Source organism: Talaromyces amestolkiae (assembly GCF_001896365.1).
Source record: "Talaromyces amestolkiae strain CIB chromosome Unknown scaffold4.1, whole genome shotgun sequence".
In the NCBI taxonomy this organism is placed as follows: Eukaryota; Fungi; Ascomycota; class Eurotiomycetes; order Eurotiales; family Trichocomaceae; genus Talaromyces; species Talaromyces amestolkiae.
In genome coordinates this window covers 1,118,374-1,137,184 of record NW_024468040.1, presented here as the reverse complement: position 1 = coordinate 1,137,184, position 18,811 = coordinate 1,118,374, and the positions used below count along the sequence as shown (strand labels likewise).

The 18,811-nt window shown below is 46.3% G+C and overlaps 5 protein-coding genes across 5 annotated transcripts; 2 read left to right on the top strand and 3 right to left on the bottom strand.

Annotated features, from left to right (window-relative positions):
• Positions 1-93: 93 nt before the first annotated feature.
• BHQ10_002954 (uncharacterized protein) lies at positions 94-4,626 on the top strand (the record flags this gene model as incomplete). Its single annotated transcript, XM_040875156.1, has 2 exons — positions 94-695; positions 2,790-4,626. The coding sequence occupies 2 exons, from the start codon at positions 94-96 to the stop codon at positions 4,624-4,626; spliced, it is 2,439 nt and encodes an 812-aa protein (XP_040731458.1).
• A 287-nt stretch (positions 4,627-4,913) lies between these two features.
• Positions 4,914-6,136, bottom strand: BHQ10_002953 (uncharacterized protein; the record flags this gene model as incomplete). The annotated part of the gene is made up of 2 exons (XM_040875155.1): positions 4,914-6,004; positions 6,067-6,136. 2 exons carry the CDS (start codon positions 6,134-6,136, stop codon positions 4,914-4,916), a joined length of 1,161 nt encoding a protein of 386 aa, XP_040731457.1.
• A 933-nt stretch (positions 6,137-7,069) lies between these two features.
• Positions 7,070-8,888, bottom strand: BHQ10_002952 (uncharacterized protein; the record flags this gene model as incomplete). Its single annotated transcript, XM_040875154.1, has 5 exons — positions 7,070-7,659; positions 7,738-8,132; positions 8,182-8,339; positions 8,398-8,493; positions 8,556-8,888. The coding sequence occupies 5 exons, from the start codon at positions 8,886-8,888 to the stop codon at positions 7,070-7,072; spliced, it is 1,572 nt and encodes a 523-aa protein (XP_040731456.1).
• A 4,814-nt stretch (positions 8,889-13,702) lies between these two features.
• BHQ10_002951 (uncharacterized protein) lies at positions 13,703-16,853 on the top strand (the record flags this gene model as incomplete). The annotated part of the gene is made up of 4 exons (XM_040875153.1): positions 13,703-13,937; positions 13,985-15,061; positions 15,108-15,609; positions 15,665-16,853. 4 exons carry the CDS (start codon positions 13,703-13,705, stop codon positions 16,851-16,853), a joined length of 3,003 nt encoding a protein of 1,000 aa, XP_040731455.1.
• Positions 16,854-16,936: 83 nt separating this feature from the next.
• Positions 16,937-18,145, bottom strand: BHQ10_002950 (uncharacterized protein; the record flags this gene model as incomplete). Its single annotated transcript, XM_040875152.1, has 5 exons — positions 16,937-17,447; positions 17,501-17,695; positions 17,743-17,822; positions 17,887-17,923; positions 17,979-18,145. 5 exons carry the CDS (start codon positions 18,143-18,145, stop codon positions 16,937-16,939), a joined length of 990 nt encoding a protein of 329 aa, XP_040731454.1.
• Between the last annotated feature and the right edge of the window lie 666 nt (positions 18,146-18,811).

Below are 18,811 nucleotides of genomic sequence, written 5' to 3'. Positions count from 1 at the left end.
TCTAAGAAAATGGTTAAATGGTTATTTTCGAACGCACTTCCTAATCATAAAAAAGACCGACAACGGCAAAAACAGTTCGACACAGAAGCCAGAATGGAAACTGTTCAACCTGTCACCCCGCCGAGCTATGAGTCTGTGACTCATCGCATTAATACAGCTGGAGGGACTCAAATTGATTACATTGGAGACGCTACTCATGTGGTTTCTGGTGCTAGGCATGCATATGCTGAATCTGTGTCCGAGTCCTTCGTTACCGAGGACGTCGAGGACGATATAGCGCTTGAGGATCCCGGATGGGAAACGAAGGATGCTAATGACGCTATCTCTGACTCGAAGAAGTCTGCGTCCCCTACGAGCTCAGAATTTACGATCCCTCGATCCGAGTCATCTGCAGTGATTCAGAACAGCAACGCCGGAATCGGAATTAAGCTCGATGCCTCCTTTTCTTCTGGAAATCAGAACTATCACTACAACAATTACTCCGATGATAGAATCATGAAAACTAGTGGTACTCTCACCAGATCACACATAGGGAATATTTATCAATCCAGTGGAGGTTGCATGCTCCAAAATGTTCATTTCTATGGGAATCCTAATTTCAGGGCACATGCTCAAGATTCCAACACGGGAGCAGATATCCGGATTTCGGGAGGTGGTATCCACGTCAATGATAATTTTATCTACCTTCACCAAGGGTATAATTATCAGTCCGGTACAAGGCCCATAATCCAAGATGTTGAAATCTATGGGGATATAGATTTCGGGGCACATGCTCAAGATTCCGACACGGAAGATGGTCTCCGGATATCGGGAGGTAGGATCCACGTCAAAGAAAAATGTGGATGTGAAGTCCACGTTAAGAATAGTAATGATATCAAAATTCATAGATGTACAGATGCATCCGAGGTCATGGCTTGTAACACCACAAGCGATCGCAGAGGTAGGAGAGACCGTGGTTCGCACGTGGTCTATGGCGGTATCTATAATACAGGTAGCGGAAGTCAAATCAAGGGGTGATTCATGGGAATATCTATTAGTCTCGTCTGCACTGCATCCGAACATTGGACTACTTAGCCGGCTTCATTTATATCTTATTTGTTATCTCATTCCCTTGGTAGTGAGTCCTTGTCATCATTCCCCCAGGAGCTCGAGAGGTATTGAGCCTGATCATACTCTCACGACTGTTGAGGTCCAATTTAGACATGACTTTCTCCTGTGTTGTTAGTTATGCTATGTATTTCTATGACTTTAGACTTGATTTCAAGGGCTTTGTACTTAGGTAGTGGTATATTGTTTCAACAAGAATGAATGGTATTAATCCAAAAACTCAGCTAACCTAACCACTGCACAAATCACCATCAGGTAGAATCCAGGAGTCTCTCCAGGCACCCCTATCCGCATCCAGAAACGTATCAATTGCGCCCTCTACTCAATCTCTACCCGGCTCGGAGGTACGTTGTTTTTATATCTGCTAACAGCTCGGGCGCGATTTCCTTAGCTATGTATACTGACCTTGTTCAATGACAAAATCTGAATATATTGAAAATTTAGTAAGTCGTACGAGCCAATTTTGATACAACCAGCTAGATCAAAAAGCTATATATGGGCGCATTAGATGGCATGATATAGTAACATATGACTAACAGGACTTACCGGGCAAAAACAAGCGGCATTCCAACAGCTGAATAGTACTAAACCCAATTGATCCTATGAGACACTCAACAGATATAAGAAAAGTCACATACGACCCACGGCTACTCTCAAGGTAAATAAGATGACTAGATGTAAACCAAAGCAATACAGAAACATAGTACATCGAGTTGTGGATGCGTTCCGATATGGTTTCCTTAAAATCTCGTCACTCGAATCTCGTCACTCGAATCATTGTCTTGAATACTTAGTTCGTATTGTGTTTAATAGTCGGATTTGGATAGAATCTCTTGCCGCTGTCATTGTGAGATGTTTGTCCATTAACAAAAAAAAAGATGGATGGCCGGGTTTAGCCCTAGCCCTAGTCCTAGCCCTAACAACCCTACGTGGAGCAGAACGCGTCATGTAACCAAAGAAAGGGACAAAAGGAGCCACACTTTATTTCTCTATGATTTATTTGATCTGTGGAGTGATCTGCATCGCTGTCTTAACATTTAGGGCGGAGTATCTCTTTTCCACTCTATACGTCAGTGCCCTTTGTGCTGTGCCACAAGTCTTCATCTTCAAGGGAAACATCCATGGTAGGAAATAACAAGTGGCTGAGGCAATGAAACATATGCAGGAACACCGGACAAATCGACGATAAAATACTGTCTTAGACTAGCACATGAGTGGACCACATACGTACGTATTCTAACTAATAAACCAGGACAGACTAAGCGTAGATCTCATGTGACGCGTCATCAGCCTAGTGAGCTTAATACAAGCTTAATATCGAAAAATCAAATATGAAACCTCAGCGATTGACATCAGCTTCTTGAAATGTTTACCCCCCGGCAAAAGAATTATCCTGCATACGCAAGTAATTTGTCTTTTTGCCTGGTATATTTGTACTGTCTGGGTATAGCATCATCGTTATGGTCCCAAATAGGCATATACGCCTTGAAATTGTTACATACTATCTGGCGATATCGGATATGTAGCGTACGCGTACTTGAATCAGATAGAAACAATGTTTCCAGGGTCATGAGTTGACCTGGTCCGCGTGTTTTCATTCATGGGTCTAGGACTAGTAGATTCAGGAACTACCCAAGCTCTACAAGACAGAAAATGTCTGCTCCTATCTAATTAATATCTAGTTATAAAGAGGCGCAGATCTGCCAGTCCATCATCTTCTATCTCACTTCTCAAGATATCAAACTTTCCATACTCAGCACGATGCGTGGAACAATGCGCGCCACTCTGACTGCAGCCGTGGCAGCAACAGTTTCTGCCACATCCCTCTCCGATGTCTGCACCGTATCCAACGTTCAAGCAGCCCTCCCAGCAAATGGCACCCTCCTCGGAATAGAGCTGATCCCATCGAGCGTGACCGCCAACAGCGTTTATAATGCAACTGTCTCATCCATGTTGACCACCTCTTCGGACACAGCTTATAATTATTGCAACGTCACTGTATCTTATATTCATCCCGGGAAAGACGACAAAGTCGTGGTCAAGTATGCTCTTCCCGAGCCCTCTAGCTATGCCAACCGATTCTACGTCGTGGGCGGTGGCGGTTACTCGCTCGCGACAGATCCTACTGGTGGACTTCCATACGGTGCTGCCGGTGGTGTCACTGATGCGGGATATGATGCTTTCTCTTACTCTTATGATGAAGTTTTTCTGTATGGAAACGGTTCCATCAACTGGGATGCCACGTACATGTTTGCTTATCAGGCGCTGGGCGAGTTGACGGTTATTGGCAAACCTCTATCCCAAGGGTTTTACAGCTCTTCCGATAAGGTCTATACCTACTTTGAAGGATGTTCGGATGGTGGAAGAGAGGCTATGAGCCAAGTCCAACGATGGGGAAATGAATACGACGGAGTCATTGCCGGTGCTCCCGCGTTCCGTTACGCCCAACAGCAAGTGAATCATGTCTTCTCCTCTGAAGTCGAATATACCTTGGACTACTTCCCACCTCCCTGTGAGCTAGACAAGATCGTCAACGCGACAATTGCTGCATGTGATCCTCTCGACGGAAGAACAGATGGTGTCGTATCACGCACAGATCTGTGCCAACTCAATTTCAACCTCAGCTCAATCATTGGCGAATCATACTACTGCGCTGCTGAGACTAGTACTTCTCTTGGATTTGGGTTTGGTAAGCGCCAGGCCGAAGGCAGTACAACTTCCTACCAGCCTGCTCAGAATGGAACAGTGTCTGCAGAGGGAGTTGCTGTTGCTMAAGCCATATATGACGGCCTCCATGATTCCGAGGGCCGCCGAGCATACCTTTCATGGCAAATTGCTTCTTCGCTATCAGACGCTGCCACCGAGTACGATAATACAACCGGCTCTTGGGAGCTAGATATTCCATCTACCGGAGGCGAATTCGTGACGAAATATGTTCAGTTGCTGGACCTCGACAACCTCTCTAGCCTGGAAAATACCACCTACGACACTCTTATTGAATGGATGAACACAGCCTTTTTCAGATATCAAGACAGCCTGCAGACCACAGTACCCGATCTCACGACTTTTCAGTCTTCAGGTGGCAAGCTATTGCATTATCACGGTGAATCCGACCCCAGCGTTCCCGCAGCCTCCTCAGTACACTATTGGCAATCAGTCGCCTCTGTGATGTATAACAGTACTTCCGCCAACGCGAGCTGGAGTGACTTGCAGAGCTGGTATCAGTTGTACCTTATTCCTGGTGCAGCCCATTGCAGTACGAACACTCTACAGCCAGGACCCTACCCGGAAACAAACATGGAGATAATGATTGATTGGGTTGAGAATGGTGTGCAGCCAACGAGGTTGAATACCACCGTTTCTTCCGGCACGTATAAGGGAGAGACGCAACTGCTCTGTCAGTGGCCGAATCGTCCCCTGTGGAAGGGTAACAGTTCTTCGTTCGATTGTGTCTACGACCAAAAGTCTTATGATGCGTGGACTTATACCTTCCCCGCTTTCAAGACTGTCGTGTATTAAGCTATGGATTATTTGGATCTTAAGATAATTTTACTTGAGTGCTTTGAATTCAATCCCACAGTTGTGTCGTATGCTTTCGGTACACCCATGTACAAAGATATGCAACATTTGAACCTTAAGTCTACCTTAAACATATAATTTAATCAATACAAATAGGTGACTGTATTTTTTTTAGTAATCCTCAACAAAAATATGACTAGATGAAATAATCAACACGTATTTTCTGAGGCAAGCCTTTCTAGATAATGTCTCATTAGCAGCATCGAGACATTCCCCCGACTGCCATTCTACTTGGACAGGGTCAAGAGACCTGGGAGGTAAGGAAGATCGTTATATGAATCGCCGTCAGAGCTAGGGCTTCTTCCTTGGTAGAGCAGCTGAAGGTTGCAGGGATCGACTGGTTTAGTCTGATCAGCACTGCTTCGGATAAGGTCACCACTGCTGATATCCTTGGTCCAGGTAGCACCGCTATTGGCATATCCAGCGAATGGGTTTGACTCAGTGCTAGCTTGAGCAGTCCACGTGCCACCTAGACTCGTAGCTGTAAAGGAGCGGAAATATCTTCCGTTGGAACCAATGCACTCAACAATCATAAGGTAAAGGTTCTGGCCCTGAATAGAGTAGACTTCGACAGCTTCGAAGAGGTTGTATGTCGAATCAGTCAGGATGGTTGTAGCAGAAGAGCCAAAGCTAGCAGGGAAGTTGCCAATGGGCATAGAAGCTCGGTAGATATTGCCATTGTCGCCGGCGAAGAAGAGATAAACATTTGTATCATCAGCGATAATTGCCGGATCAATAGGACCTGTTCCGGATAAGGTTCCTTGGTAAAGCGGTTGTGGCGAAGACCAGCCGTTGGCATTGGTAGGGTTGGTGGATGTGAGATAGCAAAAGGCCCATTCACACCATTCGTAACCTAGAACCCAGATCTGTTTTGGTGCAAAGTACAGGAGATCAGGGGCAACAGCTCCCTGGCTCATCTGCGTCTTGGTGGCGGAAGCCATTTGAGACCAGTTCGAGAACAGAGCAAAGTTCATTGAACCATAGCTTCCACCGGTATTAACATCAGAAGCATACACAAGGTGCTGGCCATTATACGGCACATGAGTGAAGTCCTTGAGCGACAGATAGCCTGACGCTGGGTTCGCGAGCGATCCGCTTGAAGTCCACTTATACTGAGACGGCAGAGTGCATGTGCTTGAAGAGCTGGAGGTAGTGGAGGAAGTGGAGGTTGGCTTGGTGGTGGTGGTTAAAGTAGTTGAGGTAGTAGTAGTACCACTTCCGCCGGAGCACGGAAGACACTGCGAGTACCAGGCATTGGAGTAGGTACAACAAGAGCCAGAAACACAGGTAGTAGCTCCAGTCCAGCCCTGACCACCGCCTGCGTAGGATCTTAGCTCTACTGCAAATAAAGACTAGTATGCTTCGGAAATTGAGACTTACATTGACCATAAAGCGATGCTTGAGCTGTGACAGCTGGTATCACCAGGAGCAAAGACGCAACCCAGAGCATCGTGAAGGTGTCAAGTTAGTCAGATCAACTCAAGTACAAGGCTTGTCTTTTGTCTGACCAGTTGTGGATGCAAAAAAACAATATTCCCTGGTCTGACCCTTTCAATTTATATTTTTTGTGGGAGGTAAATGGTCTATGTACACTACCTTCCTAGGTAGGTAGGCCCCAGTTGACGACGCTAGTAATGAAGGTGAGCATAACTCCGAGATTTGAATTTAAAATATTAGGCTAATAGGTGTTAGCTCCAGCCCATCATCCTACTGTTCATAGTGATTATGTCTCACATGGCATTAATCCTCCTATGAACGTCGCCGTATTATAACGCTGCAGCAAGCATCTAGGTACTAGACGCCGATCCAGCACTGAATAATGCGGGGTTAAATAACTTCAATTACCGAAATTCTGTTCTGTAGCAGCTAGAATTGCTTATTATTACCTCGATTGTCTAATTAGTGCAAGTCAAATGATTAGGTGGAAATCGTTCGCGGAATAGCGGCATGACTGGGTCATACCCCATACCGGTGCTTAAAATGGCAACGATCATAGGAGCATGGAAGACTACCTAGAATGGACAGAATTACCGAGAGCTAATCTGTAGTGGCAGTGACATTTGGACGCTAGAAGTGGATGTTTAGTTCCTGTAGACCTTTCTTTTGTGTCCAACGACCTCTTCAAAACCGAAACTGTGCTACACGAGGCCAATTATTACTCTAGAAATTATCCGAACTGAAAATTTTAGGCACTTGACTACCAGCTCATATTGTAAGAATAACAAGGCCCACGGGTAAAAGATCATAACTACTACACTGATTAAGAGCCAATTTACAAATGTAGACATCGAATATACCCTAATGTAACCTCATTCTCTCGACTGGCTGTGTATGCTCTCACTCCAAATGCCCGTGAAAACGCAAGCACTCACTGACCTCCTAACTAGGCAGGAAGGCACTGCGAATAGTACGCGTTCGAGTATGTGCAGACATAAGGACTGACGCAAGTGGTCGGTCCCGTCCAACCTTGACCACCGCACTGGCCCCATTCTTGTGCGGCACCTGAGGAGGTACTCGTTGTCGTAGACGAGGCTGAAGTAGTAAAAGAGCTAGTCGTCTTTGTTGCTGTCGTTGTCGTTGAGCCACTTGAGCCTGTGGTAATCACGAAGGTAACTGCAGAGCGCCCCGGAAGGGAGCCTCCCACTGTACCGCCGCTCAACGTCGCAGAAAAAGTTGATGGCGAGGAGACCGCACTGTCGATGTAGTATGCAGACACCTTAGAGGCCGTGATTCCGCTCAGAGAAATGGTTTGGCTGTTTGCGTTATTGTTGATCGCGACAACCACAATAGAGCCGTCAGTGTTTTTGAAAGCTCCCACATTGACATTGCTAGGTGATCCAGAAGTGCTAATTCGCACGGCATCAGGTCGAATAAAACGTGAAAACATGGCAAATGCCCAAAGAGGTCCTGATGCTTGAACCGTAGATCCGTTTAGTGTGACGAGAGCGGCAGCATTGCTATTCGATTGTGCGCCTAGATCTTCGGGTTAGAAATATGTAATATAGCAGTGATAGCCAGTAGATCTAGCTAGAATGGCAAATGATAACTAACCAATCCAGTACAAGAAGGCACTCAAGTCGGCCTCAACAAGACCCTGCCAGATAAGATTTGCCCAATGCAAACCTTCATTGGCAGCTCCGCTTGAGTACCAGGCTGTAGTAAAAGCGTCGTCGAGATCGGCGTACTCAGTCTCCCACACCCTGAGACTGGTACTAATGGGCGATGTTCCCTGGGAAGCATACCAGTGAGAAGTGATACGGGCGAGGTACTGAGTGGCACCCGCTGATGCAAGCTGTGCTGTCCAGGTAACTGCGTCACTCCAGCCGAATGGATCACAGCAAGCAATTCCGGTTGATAGCCCAGCGCTCTTGATTGTATTATACAAAGTCGGGATAAAAGAGGCGGCCTGTGTGCCGCTCGTGATCAGCATCGAATCGTAATCGGGTCTTGTCTAATTAGTAAATTACCAAATGTAAGGATAGGCACAGGACGTACGAGTAATCAGGTTCGTTCAGCCATCCAAGAAAGTCGATAGTGATACCCTCGCTTTCATAGTCTTTGAGGTACTGGACAAGGTAGTTTGCATACGCCTGTCTCCAGTCACCAGATGAACAAGTTTCTCCGGTCGTGCCGCAGAGATAGCCTCCATTTGCCTAGAAATTAAGATTGGTAAAAAGGACTTCTCTCTGTAAGGCTCAGAGTCATACTTACTACATTATCATTGGTTTTCATGAATGCTGGGGCGCTCCAGGCATCAGCGTAGATGTATTTTACTCCATTTGCGCGGGCTTGTTTGGACCACCAAACCTGTTCATTCGAATCCGTCAGGAAAACACTCAAGTTGGCTATGGTAGATGTGAGAACCATACCTGCCCGGCATCATTGCCATCCCAGGTATAAGTCGGCTGAGCACTTGGGCCTGAAGGCGCATTTGGCTCGATCGAACCGGAGCCTGCAGCAATGCGATTACGCAAAATGGTCAAGCCAGCACCAGTGCTAGTGCTGAACAGTAAGTTGGTCACTTGCGTTTGGATTGAAGCCGATGCACTAGCTATAGGCGCTCCAAATCCAAAGGCTTCAGAGAAACCGAATCCATCGATAGTTTGGTAGGTGGTGCTTGGGTTGATCGTAACTTGACCAAGAGCCACAATACCATTCAGTGCAACTGCCAGTGCAGCAGAATTCGTATTTAGATTCCACATAGCGAAGACTATGTAATAACTTAGATGATATCAGAAGACACAAGAAAGTTGAGAATGTTCCTATACCCTCTGCGTGTTATTTCGACCAAGTCCTGGTCCAAGGATGGCACTTTATAGTAACCAGAATCGTGTCAACGCTTCCTACACTACATACATAGTACTATTGACTCAATAAGCTTTTGCGGCTAGAAAAGTATAATCTAGATTTTATTGAAAGCCGATTTTCTCTAAAACAAGCTATTCTGGTGGACCGGCAATTGAAATTACAGTATTTGAATATCTTCCAACCACAACCGACTATCCGCAGGCTAAAACMCCCGCCGTTTCAATCAGTTCCAGACAGAATTGCCCGTCATTGCATACCGGATTGGATGATCAATTCTATCGAATACCTTTTATTAACCGAGATTTGCTTTTGTTCGTAGACAAGGCTATTTGCATGAAACAGATGAAATTAATCGATACAACACCACGGCATATGTTTCACCACTATACCATGTGCAAATGCCGGGAGCCGACCTTACGCGGCCAAGCTTTGTCTTCTACGGCTATCTACGATCTTGAAGCTTGAGTGTATGTTAAGATGGTCGTAGAGCTTACGCTGTAATCGAGGTCTCTTAGTGGTGGTTAATTCTGACAGTGTGCTATACATTGCTATGGGCTCATCATTGGAATGTATGATCGCCCATGTCATCTATAGTCTTTTCAGACGTACAATTCTATCATTGTGACATGACAGATTCCAACTTCGCTGTGGCATCAATGGCCGCTGGATTTGTTTTCGAAAATTTTGGCCCGTTGGGAGCAGTGACTATCTCTACATTTCCCCCTTTTTGTTTGCCTTTAAAGATCAACCTGTCTCCATCTTGTTCTATGCTATGCTGCCCAATGCTTGCCCCAATTCTTGCAACTTTTCATCATATTTACGTTTGAGACTTGTGCCCTTGACGAAGAATGGCGAAAGAGAGAATGAGATACCACAGCACGGCATCATGAAGTAGTCAATACCATGTGCTTTTGAAACATAAGTCGCAACTTTCTTATTTAGGGGGTGGCTATAACCCACTATATGCCTAATTGACCGCCTGTTGTTGCGACTCAGATAATCCTAGGGACGCTGAGCTGATCTAAGTGGGATTTGAGATAGAACTGCAGGTTGATCCGAAGACACGAGTAAAGCTCAGTTCTGACAAGGCAACATTTTTAGCGTGTATATTCCAGCGCGAGGGGTATTTGTCACTTTTGAAGGATTGTTTAGAATCGCTGCGCAGGCCAACGGTTCCGCCAAAAAGTCTCAGAAAGTTACGCGTTCCTGTCTCCACAGCCATCTCACTCCTTTTGAAACTTGCCTGGATCGCAATGAAACTTGTGTGGAACCTCTGGCCGACTCCAATATCACTCAAAATTTGATACACAACTAACTTCGCATTTGATATCATAGGTGAAATTGTAGGCAAAGACCGCATGTGATGGATCATTTTCCAAATCCAAACCACAGATTCAGCTGATAATTACCAGTGCGAGAGACGAAAGCCCCTGCTGTGAATGTTGTGATGGTCTGAAAAAGGACGAATGGCAATAGTAAAACAGCGTAGTGAATAGGCGAAGCTTGCCGGACGACCTGATAGAATTGTGGAATAGTATGAAAAATCATCTGTATGCCAAATTATACTCATATAGTAGAGATTGCAGTAGAACATGAAGCCTGTGAAGAATGCCCCGCCATTGAATCTGGCGACTGTAGAGTTTTTAAATATGTAGACTAGTAAAAGGGTGAGTTGAAGGTATTCCATTTTGCCCCCTATGTGCTTCAAAGCGTACTGAGAATCAAAGGCAAAGAGGCAACTCTCATCTCAACATAGATGAATGCTTCAATGAGACAAATACCAATGATGAGAAATGTAATACAAGCCACCGAGCTTCAGGGATACTGAGTGCTTCTCCTGTAAACTTTGAGTAATCAAGCATTCGTCCAGATGTCATTGGGAATTTGAGAGAATCCAGCGCACCATGACAGGGGCAGTAGAATAAGGATCAGAGTGGCGATCATAAGAGCACTACTTAGATAATTTATCTGCTTCGGCTTTCCTTTATATCCGCCTTTGACAGGCCTGATGGGAAGTACGACGGTGACAACCAATATTGCAATTCTTGTGAGCGGAATCGCGAGAAAACATGCGACGGAGTCCTCACTTTGCAATGCAATCAATGGATGGCTTTATCGAAGTAGGCAACAGCTCGGTACAAAAATTAAGGAAGGAAGCGATGCATTCACTTACGGGGGCTTCGCTTATCCTAACAAGACGCTAACAAGAACCTAGGATATGTCGTTCCAGACTTTCAATCAAACTACAGTAACAATCAATCAACTACTTAGTTAAGTTTCCGCGTGATCAGATGGTTTTTCGCAAGTCGTCGGCAATAGGAGACATTTATGTAGAGACAGCGTGTACCAACATTGAAGCGAGCCCTATGCAAGCGAGAACCCCTTTGTAAATTCCCCGCCTTTAAAGATCAAGAGAGCTAGAGACTTTAGCATCTTACTTCAATGTTCCTTTTAATGTAATTCTGTTTAATTTTTCCCTGCGAGTTTCCAACGTACAGTAGAGTATCGTGATTCGAAAGAAGATCGCACTCATATCTGTCTCAATAACAGTCCGAACAACATGCCACTTCACGAACCCGTTACAACCGACCCAGACAGGATCGCCAGTATTCTCTCTAGACAAATGAACGTTTTGCCTTCTTCCGCGGAATACCATTCGCTGCCACAACTGCAGGTGCAAATAAATGGCGTCACCATAGCCAGTTGAGCCTCGGGAAGGTGTCAGAGACTGCTCCAAGTTTGGTCCACTTGCACCCCAATTGCCATCGAGACTCTGTCCTGGTCAGAAAAGCGAGGATTGTCTGAATTTAGATTTTTGGACTCCAGCGGAGTTAAGATTCCACCACTCTTCCGTCGTCGGGTGATTTGCTCACGCACTCTTGAGATTGATAGGTTGCAGGCATCAGCTAGTCCAAGTACTCCGTCTATGTCTGGATCTATGGAGGAAAGTTTCTCTGTGGAGCCGGAACAGATAGAAATTTCAATGGCACCTTTGTTGTCGCCAAAGTGTGATTGTCGTTACATTCAATTACAGACTGGGCATTCTAGGATGTCTAGCCCATCCGGCGTTGTCCGCCGGGAGTTCACATAGTGCGTCCGGAAACTACGGACTGTTAGATCAAAACTGTTTGTCTTCAATGGATCGGAGAAACATAAAAGCTTTCGGCGATGATCCGGGCAATGTGACCATTGGCGGCCACTGTGCCGGCGCCTTTTGCGTTGGTCTTCATTTGTACGGGTCCCAGTCAAAGGGCTTGTTCCACAGAGCGATTCCTCAGTCCGGCCTTCGTCATTTTCGAGATCCTCTCATATTATGCCTTGCTCTTTCTTACCGATCAAAGGAGCAAGCCGAGGCGGAAGAGGAGATGATCCTAGCCGAGATGAAAGCTATGAATTTGGACAAGCTGTTGGAGGGCAATCACAGGGTCGACATAATTATGTGGGGGCTTCCGCCATTATATCGTGCTTGTCTCGATGGATGGCTGTTACCACAGACCTATGAAGATACCTTGTTGCAAGGTACAATGAAGTCCCTATATTGAATGGCCAGAACAAGGATGAGGGCGGTAATTGCACCAATCCCGATTTCAACGACGACGATATAGCTGTTGTTGCACCACTGAGATACGGCTCATTTACCAACCACTTTTTCGAATTCGCTTTTTTGAATTGTATATCGATGAAGACACGGCCTTGCAGCAATGATTAATGCCAAATGCGAAGAACAAGGAGTGGGAATTTTTCTGGAAAGGATATTTTGAGGCACAGAAAGTTTGGTGAACATGGACAAACAACTCACCATCTACGATTATTCCCTTGGTCAGATTCTCCTTTGAGATGCAGGAAACGACGGTATCTTATAAAATGCCGCTGTTGACGGCTTCAATTTACTCATATATAATCTGGAAAAGCGGATGATTCTGCGGTTGTGTATGCCAGGTCTACAAGAGAGGGTTGAGACTCGAGAGCCCGTTTGGAACAGAGATATCCCGAGATTATAATATACGGGTAATTTCCACATGTGCCTAGGTACTGAGGGGAACTCGTTCACTTTTCTTCCACCTCCCACTTCAGTACAAGGCAATCTAATCCAATCTATTTAAGGGCATACGATTCGTGCCTTGTCTATAGCGCCAGGACTACCCGCAAACTTTCCACGAGGAACTACCTAATTTAGTTAATCCAGTCGAAGCAGGTTCCCCAAATTATCCGGGCCTCCATCCCAATAATGTATAAGATCTGCTTTATATGAACGAATACCAAGAACCAATGAACATCTCCTGCCATCTGACTAATTCAAAGAAAAAAATTGCATACGGATGTTAAAGACTAATGAAATCCTACCTGAAAAGTAGCCACTACATAAGTAAAAGGGAAACAAATTGTAAGACGTCGATTTAACCTTAAGAAATCTTCCCGCAGATCTTTAGCCGTGCCCTACCTAAACCCCAGGAAATGTTCCACCAATCGCAGCGAGCAAACGGGGTATCATTCGAGCGACTGGCGAAGTTCGGGGTAATTCATATAACGTCATTGTGTATGGGGTATTCGTTAGCGAGAAATAATATAGATGAGGATGGTGTTTAAATACACCCGAAGGTACTTCGTCTGGGGAAGATGTACAAGGGTGTTGGAATCTTGGATAGGACAGGATTGGTAGGATTGGCAGTCTGACTACAGAAATAGTCTGTCATAAGTCAACTGAGAGATGTTCTTCTTCCGTTTCCTGGCAACAGTCTTGCTGCTGCTCAATTTCAAGTCCGTGGTAGCGCAAACATCGAATACTTCCTCACCCGTGCACTGGGATAAATACAGTCTTTCAATTAACGGCGAGAGACTGTTTGTCTTTGCTGGCGAGTTTCATTATATTCGTCTACCCGTTCCGGAATTATGGCTTGATGTGTTTCAAAAGTTGAAAGCGAACGGGTTCAATGCCATCTCAGGTATTCGTCTTCCCCTTTCTCTACTTGCTTTGCTCTGACCGAAATAGTGTACTTCTACTGGAACCACCACAGCGCTTCCGAAGGCGTCTACGACTTCGAAACCGGCGGCCACAACGTCCAGCGCCTGTTTGACTACGCGAAAGAAGCGGGGGTCTACATAATCGCCAGACCCGGACCATACGCCAATGGCGAACTTTCTGCAGGAGGATTCGCCCTATGGGCTGCCAACGGCCGACTCGGTAAAGAGCGTACTAGCGATACACAATACTACGATCTGTGGTCACCATGGATTACCGAGATAGGCAAAATCATCGCAGCTAATCAGATCACCGAGGGTGGACCTGTGATTCTGGTTCAGCATGAGAATGAGCTGCAGGAAACGACTCATAGTGCCAATAACACGTTGGTGCTGTACATGGAGCAGATTACGCAGGTCCTTGACGACGCGGGTATTGTCGTTCCGAGTACCCATAACGAAAAGGGGATGCGGTCTATGAGTTGGTCAACGGATTATGAGGATGTTGGTGGTGCAGTCAATATCTACGGTTTGGATAGCTACCCTGGTGGATTGTCCTGCACGAACCCCGATGCAGGCTTCGATCTTATCCGAACGTATTATCAATGGTTTCAGAACTATTCATATACGCAACCTGAGTTCTTACCCGAGTTTGAGGGAGGTTATTTTACGGCTTGGGGKGGCGTGTTTTATGATGATTGTTCTTCAATACTTCAGCCGGAGTATGCCGATGTGTTTTACAAGAATAATATTGGTAGCCGCGTCACGTTACAGAGTCTGTATATGACGTATGGAGGAACGAATTGGGGTCATATCGCTGCGCCGGTGGTGTATACATCTTATGATTATGATGCGCCCCTGAGAGAGACTCGTGAGATTCGCGATAAGCTGAAACAGACGAAGCTTTTAGGTTTGTTCACGCGGGTGTCTACGGATCTGCTGCAGACTGAGATGACGGGTAATGGCACTGGGTATACGACCGGTGCAGATATTTTTACGTGGGCGTTGAGGAATCCAGAGACGAATGCTGGTTTCTATGTCGTTGCGCAGGATGACAGCTCTTCGACGACGGACGTCGTATTTGATCTTGAAGTCGAGACTTCTGCAGGTACGTACCTACGCTCTTAGGGTGCGGTCAGATACTAATAAAACAGGCACCGTGAATATCACAAGCATTGGCCTCGACGGCCGTCAAAGCAAAATTATCACCACAGACTACAAAGTCGGCAACACCACACTGCTCTACTGCTCTGCAGACATCCTGACCTATGCCACCCTGGACGTCGACGTACTCGCTCTATATCTAAACCAAGGCCAAACCGGTACTTTTGCATTCGCAAACGCAAGCTCTCACTTAAAGTACACTGTCTATGGTAACTCGACGGTGACTACTTCGAATTCCAGCCAGGGGACAGTCTATACATATACGCAAGGACGAGGCACCTCGGCTATCAAGTTCTCGAATGGATTCTTGGTCTACTTGCTTGATAAGTATACCGCATGGGACTTTTTCGCACCGCCACTGCAGCTGTCGGATCCGATTGTGAAACCGAATGAGCATATATTTGTGATTGGACCTTACCTCGTGCGCGAGGCTAACATCAAGGGTCGTACACTGGAGCTCACTGGTGATAATCAGAACACTACATCCATCGAGTAAGCAATTACCCCCTTCTTTTCAAGCCAATTCATCCAAGCTAAAAACCGACAGAATCTACCACGGCAACCCATCCATCTCCTCCATAACCTGGAACAGCAAGCCCCTCTCCACCAAACGCACCGCCTACGGCAGTCTGACAGCCACCATCCCCGGCACCGAATCTATTTCTGTTTCCCTTCCCAAACTCACGTCCTGGAAATCCCACGACACGATCCCCGAAATCGACCCTAACTACGACGACTCCAACTGGGTAGTATGCAATAAAACCACCACTTTCAACTCTATCGCGCCTTTGTCGTTGCCAGTGCTCTACTCTGGCGACTATGGGTATCATGCAGGCCCCAAAGTCTACCGAGGGCGATTCGGCAGCACAAATGCTACGGGTGTAAATATCACGGCTCAGAATGGGTATGCCGCGGGGTGGTCCGCATGGTTGAACGGCGTATACGTAGGCGGCGTGACCGGCAACGTCAGCATTGAAGCAACCAGCGCGGTACTGGGATTAAACTCGTCGATACTCAAACAAGATGGTACGGACAATGTGCTCACCGTGCTGGTTGATTACACGGGTCATGACGAGGATAACGTCAAGCCCGCGGGAACCCAAAACCCGCGTGGCCTGCTAGGCGCCGTCTTCGTGGGATCGACAACGACGATTTTCACTTCGTGGAAAATCCAGGGTAATGCCGGCGGCGAGAAAAACATTGACGCGCTTCGGGGCCCCATGAATGAAGGCGGTTTCTACGCTGAGCGTCTCGGATGGCACTTACCGGGCTTCGAGCCATCGTCGTCCAGAAAAGGAGGATGGGACACCAAATCACCATCCGAAGGCGTCGCTGGCGGCGAACACAGATTCTACCTTACCTCCTTCACACTCGATCTCGGCCCAAACAGTCATTTCCTCGACATCCCCATCGGCATTAAGTTGAACGCATCCTCAACCTCCGGCCCAGCGGTAGCATATGTCTGGCTGAATGGATACAAATTCGCGCATTACCTGCCTCATATTGGTCCGCAAACAGTGTTCCCATTCCAACCTGGTGTGCTCAATATTCAGGGGAATGACGGCCATAAACGAACGAATACGCTTGCGATAAGTCTATGGGCGTTGACGGATGAGCCAGCAGCGTTGGAGGTGGTGGAACTCGTGGCGTATGGAAAGTATACAACTTCATTCGATTTTGGGAGGGATTGGAGTTATTTACAGCCTGGGTGGGTGAATAGGAGTGAATATGCTTGATCCTGTTCTTTAGGGTGAGGTTGACAAAATAGTGGTATCATGATATTAATTTATACACGAAGTGAAAAACAATAGGGTATCATTTACAACATCAACAACCTCCTCTTAATCCTCTCAATATTTACCTCCTCACACCCAATCGACAAAAGATACGCTTTCGCTCCACCATATTTCGTATCTAGATAGTCTTTCAGCGCCTCCGTAAACCCCGGCGGCGTCTTTGCATATTCCTCATCGAGGCCTATATCCGTAATCTCTTTCATCAACGAGTCCAGCTCAGGCTTTAGCTCTGCCTCTGATTTGGAGTAATCCGCCGCTATAGCGGTGAGCGGTATATCTGATGCCGTTTCTTTGACAAGAAGCAGTAACAACATGATAATCAACCCGGTACGATCTTTGCCCTGCGTGCAATGGATCAAAACCGGGTATGATTCGTCTTTGGTGAGAACATCAAAGACGGCACGGATCTCGGCGCCGGCGCTGTCCAGAGTGTCTTGGCCGAGTCCGATGAGGCCGCGCGGTTTCATGACTTTCGTTGCGATTACTTTGATGGCGTCTTTGCGGTAGCCCGATGCTAGTAGGCCCAGTACTTTCCTATTCCTGGGGTTAGCAACGAGATTATGCAATAGTCGGAAAGGCGGGCGTACATGAAGTTATACCAGTCTAACCGCCACAACAGTAATCTCTCAAAAGCGCGTCCTGTGAGACTGATAAAGTGCCGTTGTACTCCTGGTAAGCCTAGGAGATGTGGCCGATCGGCAATGTCTGGGATACTAATGTTCTCCGAGGAGCTCATTGATAGAGAGTGTTGACGTCTTTGCGTCGCCAAGTCATGTTCCGTGCTGTTGGCGTTAATTATTGACCATTCATACCAAGGAAGATGACATACTTTGTGCGTAGGTCGATAATGGTAGACAGATTAATATCGTCTATGAGACGTTGTTTGTCCCGCTCTGACGCATCGTCGAGCTGTATCAAACCATCAGTATTGCATTCTTCAATGACCAAGTGTGCCCAGAGACATAAGACATACCCTCGCACTTCGAAATAGAATCCCCTCTCTCACAACCCTACCCAATCATCAATTAGCAATGGACCCTTTGCGGATCAGTTAAAGATACATACCTATTACCCGCAAACTCGTTAACAGCCCTCCCGACATCCCGAAAGTTCAAAATATTATCAAACGGGCGATCCGGCGAGGCAAGATCAAAACTCGACGAGATCGAGCTTGCCGATGGACTTGGTGAGGGGGTGAGTCTGGTTGGTCTTTTAGATCTTTTTTGACGCATCTTTTCACCCTTTCTTCCTTTCGTGGAGTTATTTTATTTCTGTTTATTTTTGGAGATTGGATTTGTGGTTTGAATCAAGTGTTTTGACAATTCAAGAATTGAGCTGTGGTAATGATCCCGAGGAACGAGTTGTTATTGTTGCAGAAGAATACCGGTACCGAACGCGCCGAATCAAGTCCAACATGGATGATGAATGTAATCATTTAGATAACTCTTTCAGACACTTCGTTTTCTCTTATTCTGTCGAGATGTGTTGAAATGAATTGAATCGTTGTACAACAAATCTCCTCCTTACCGGGGGCGCGCGACAATCATATACTCTGGAAGGACTCCAGGATTGTGGAAACAGAAGATTAAAGTTGAAAACGGATGGGAAACCAAGATTCCAGATGTCGGTGGATCAAAAAAGGGGAGATGGTAAACAAAGAGGATCCAATAGAATTAACCAAAGCAATGGATTTGATAGACTATGTATACAATGGTCTTGAATATTGAATTGTCGGTGAGTGTGTCAGACAATTAGCCTGATATTAGTCAGGAGGGAGTCGGTCAGTCTAAGGCTTCTAGACTCTGCAGAATGATGTGTTGGCGCCTTAACGCCTTGACCGTTGACGCCTGCCGAAATTGGTGCCTTACGATCTGACTCCTCAGTGCTCAGGATATTGC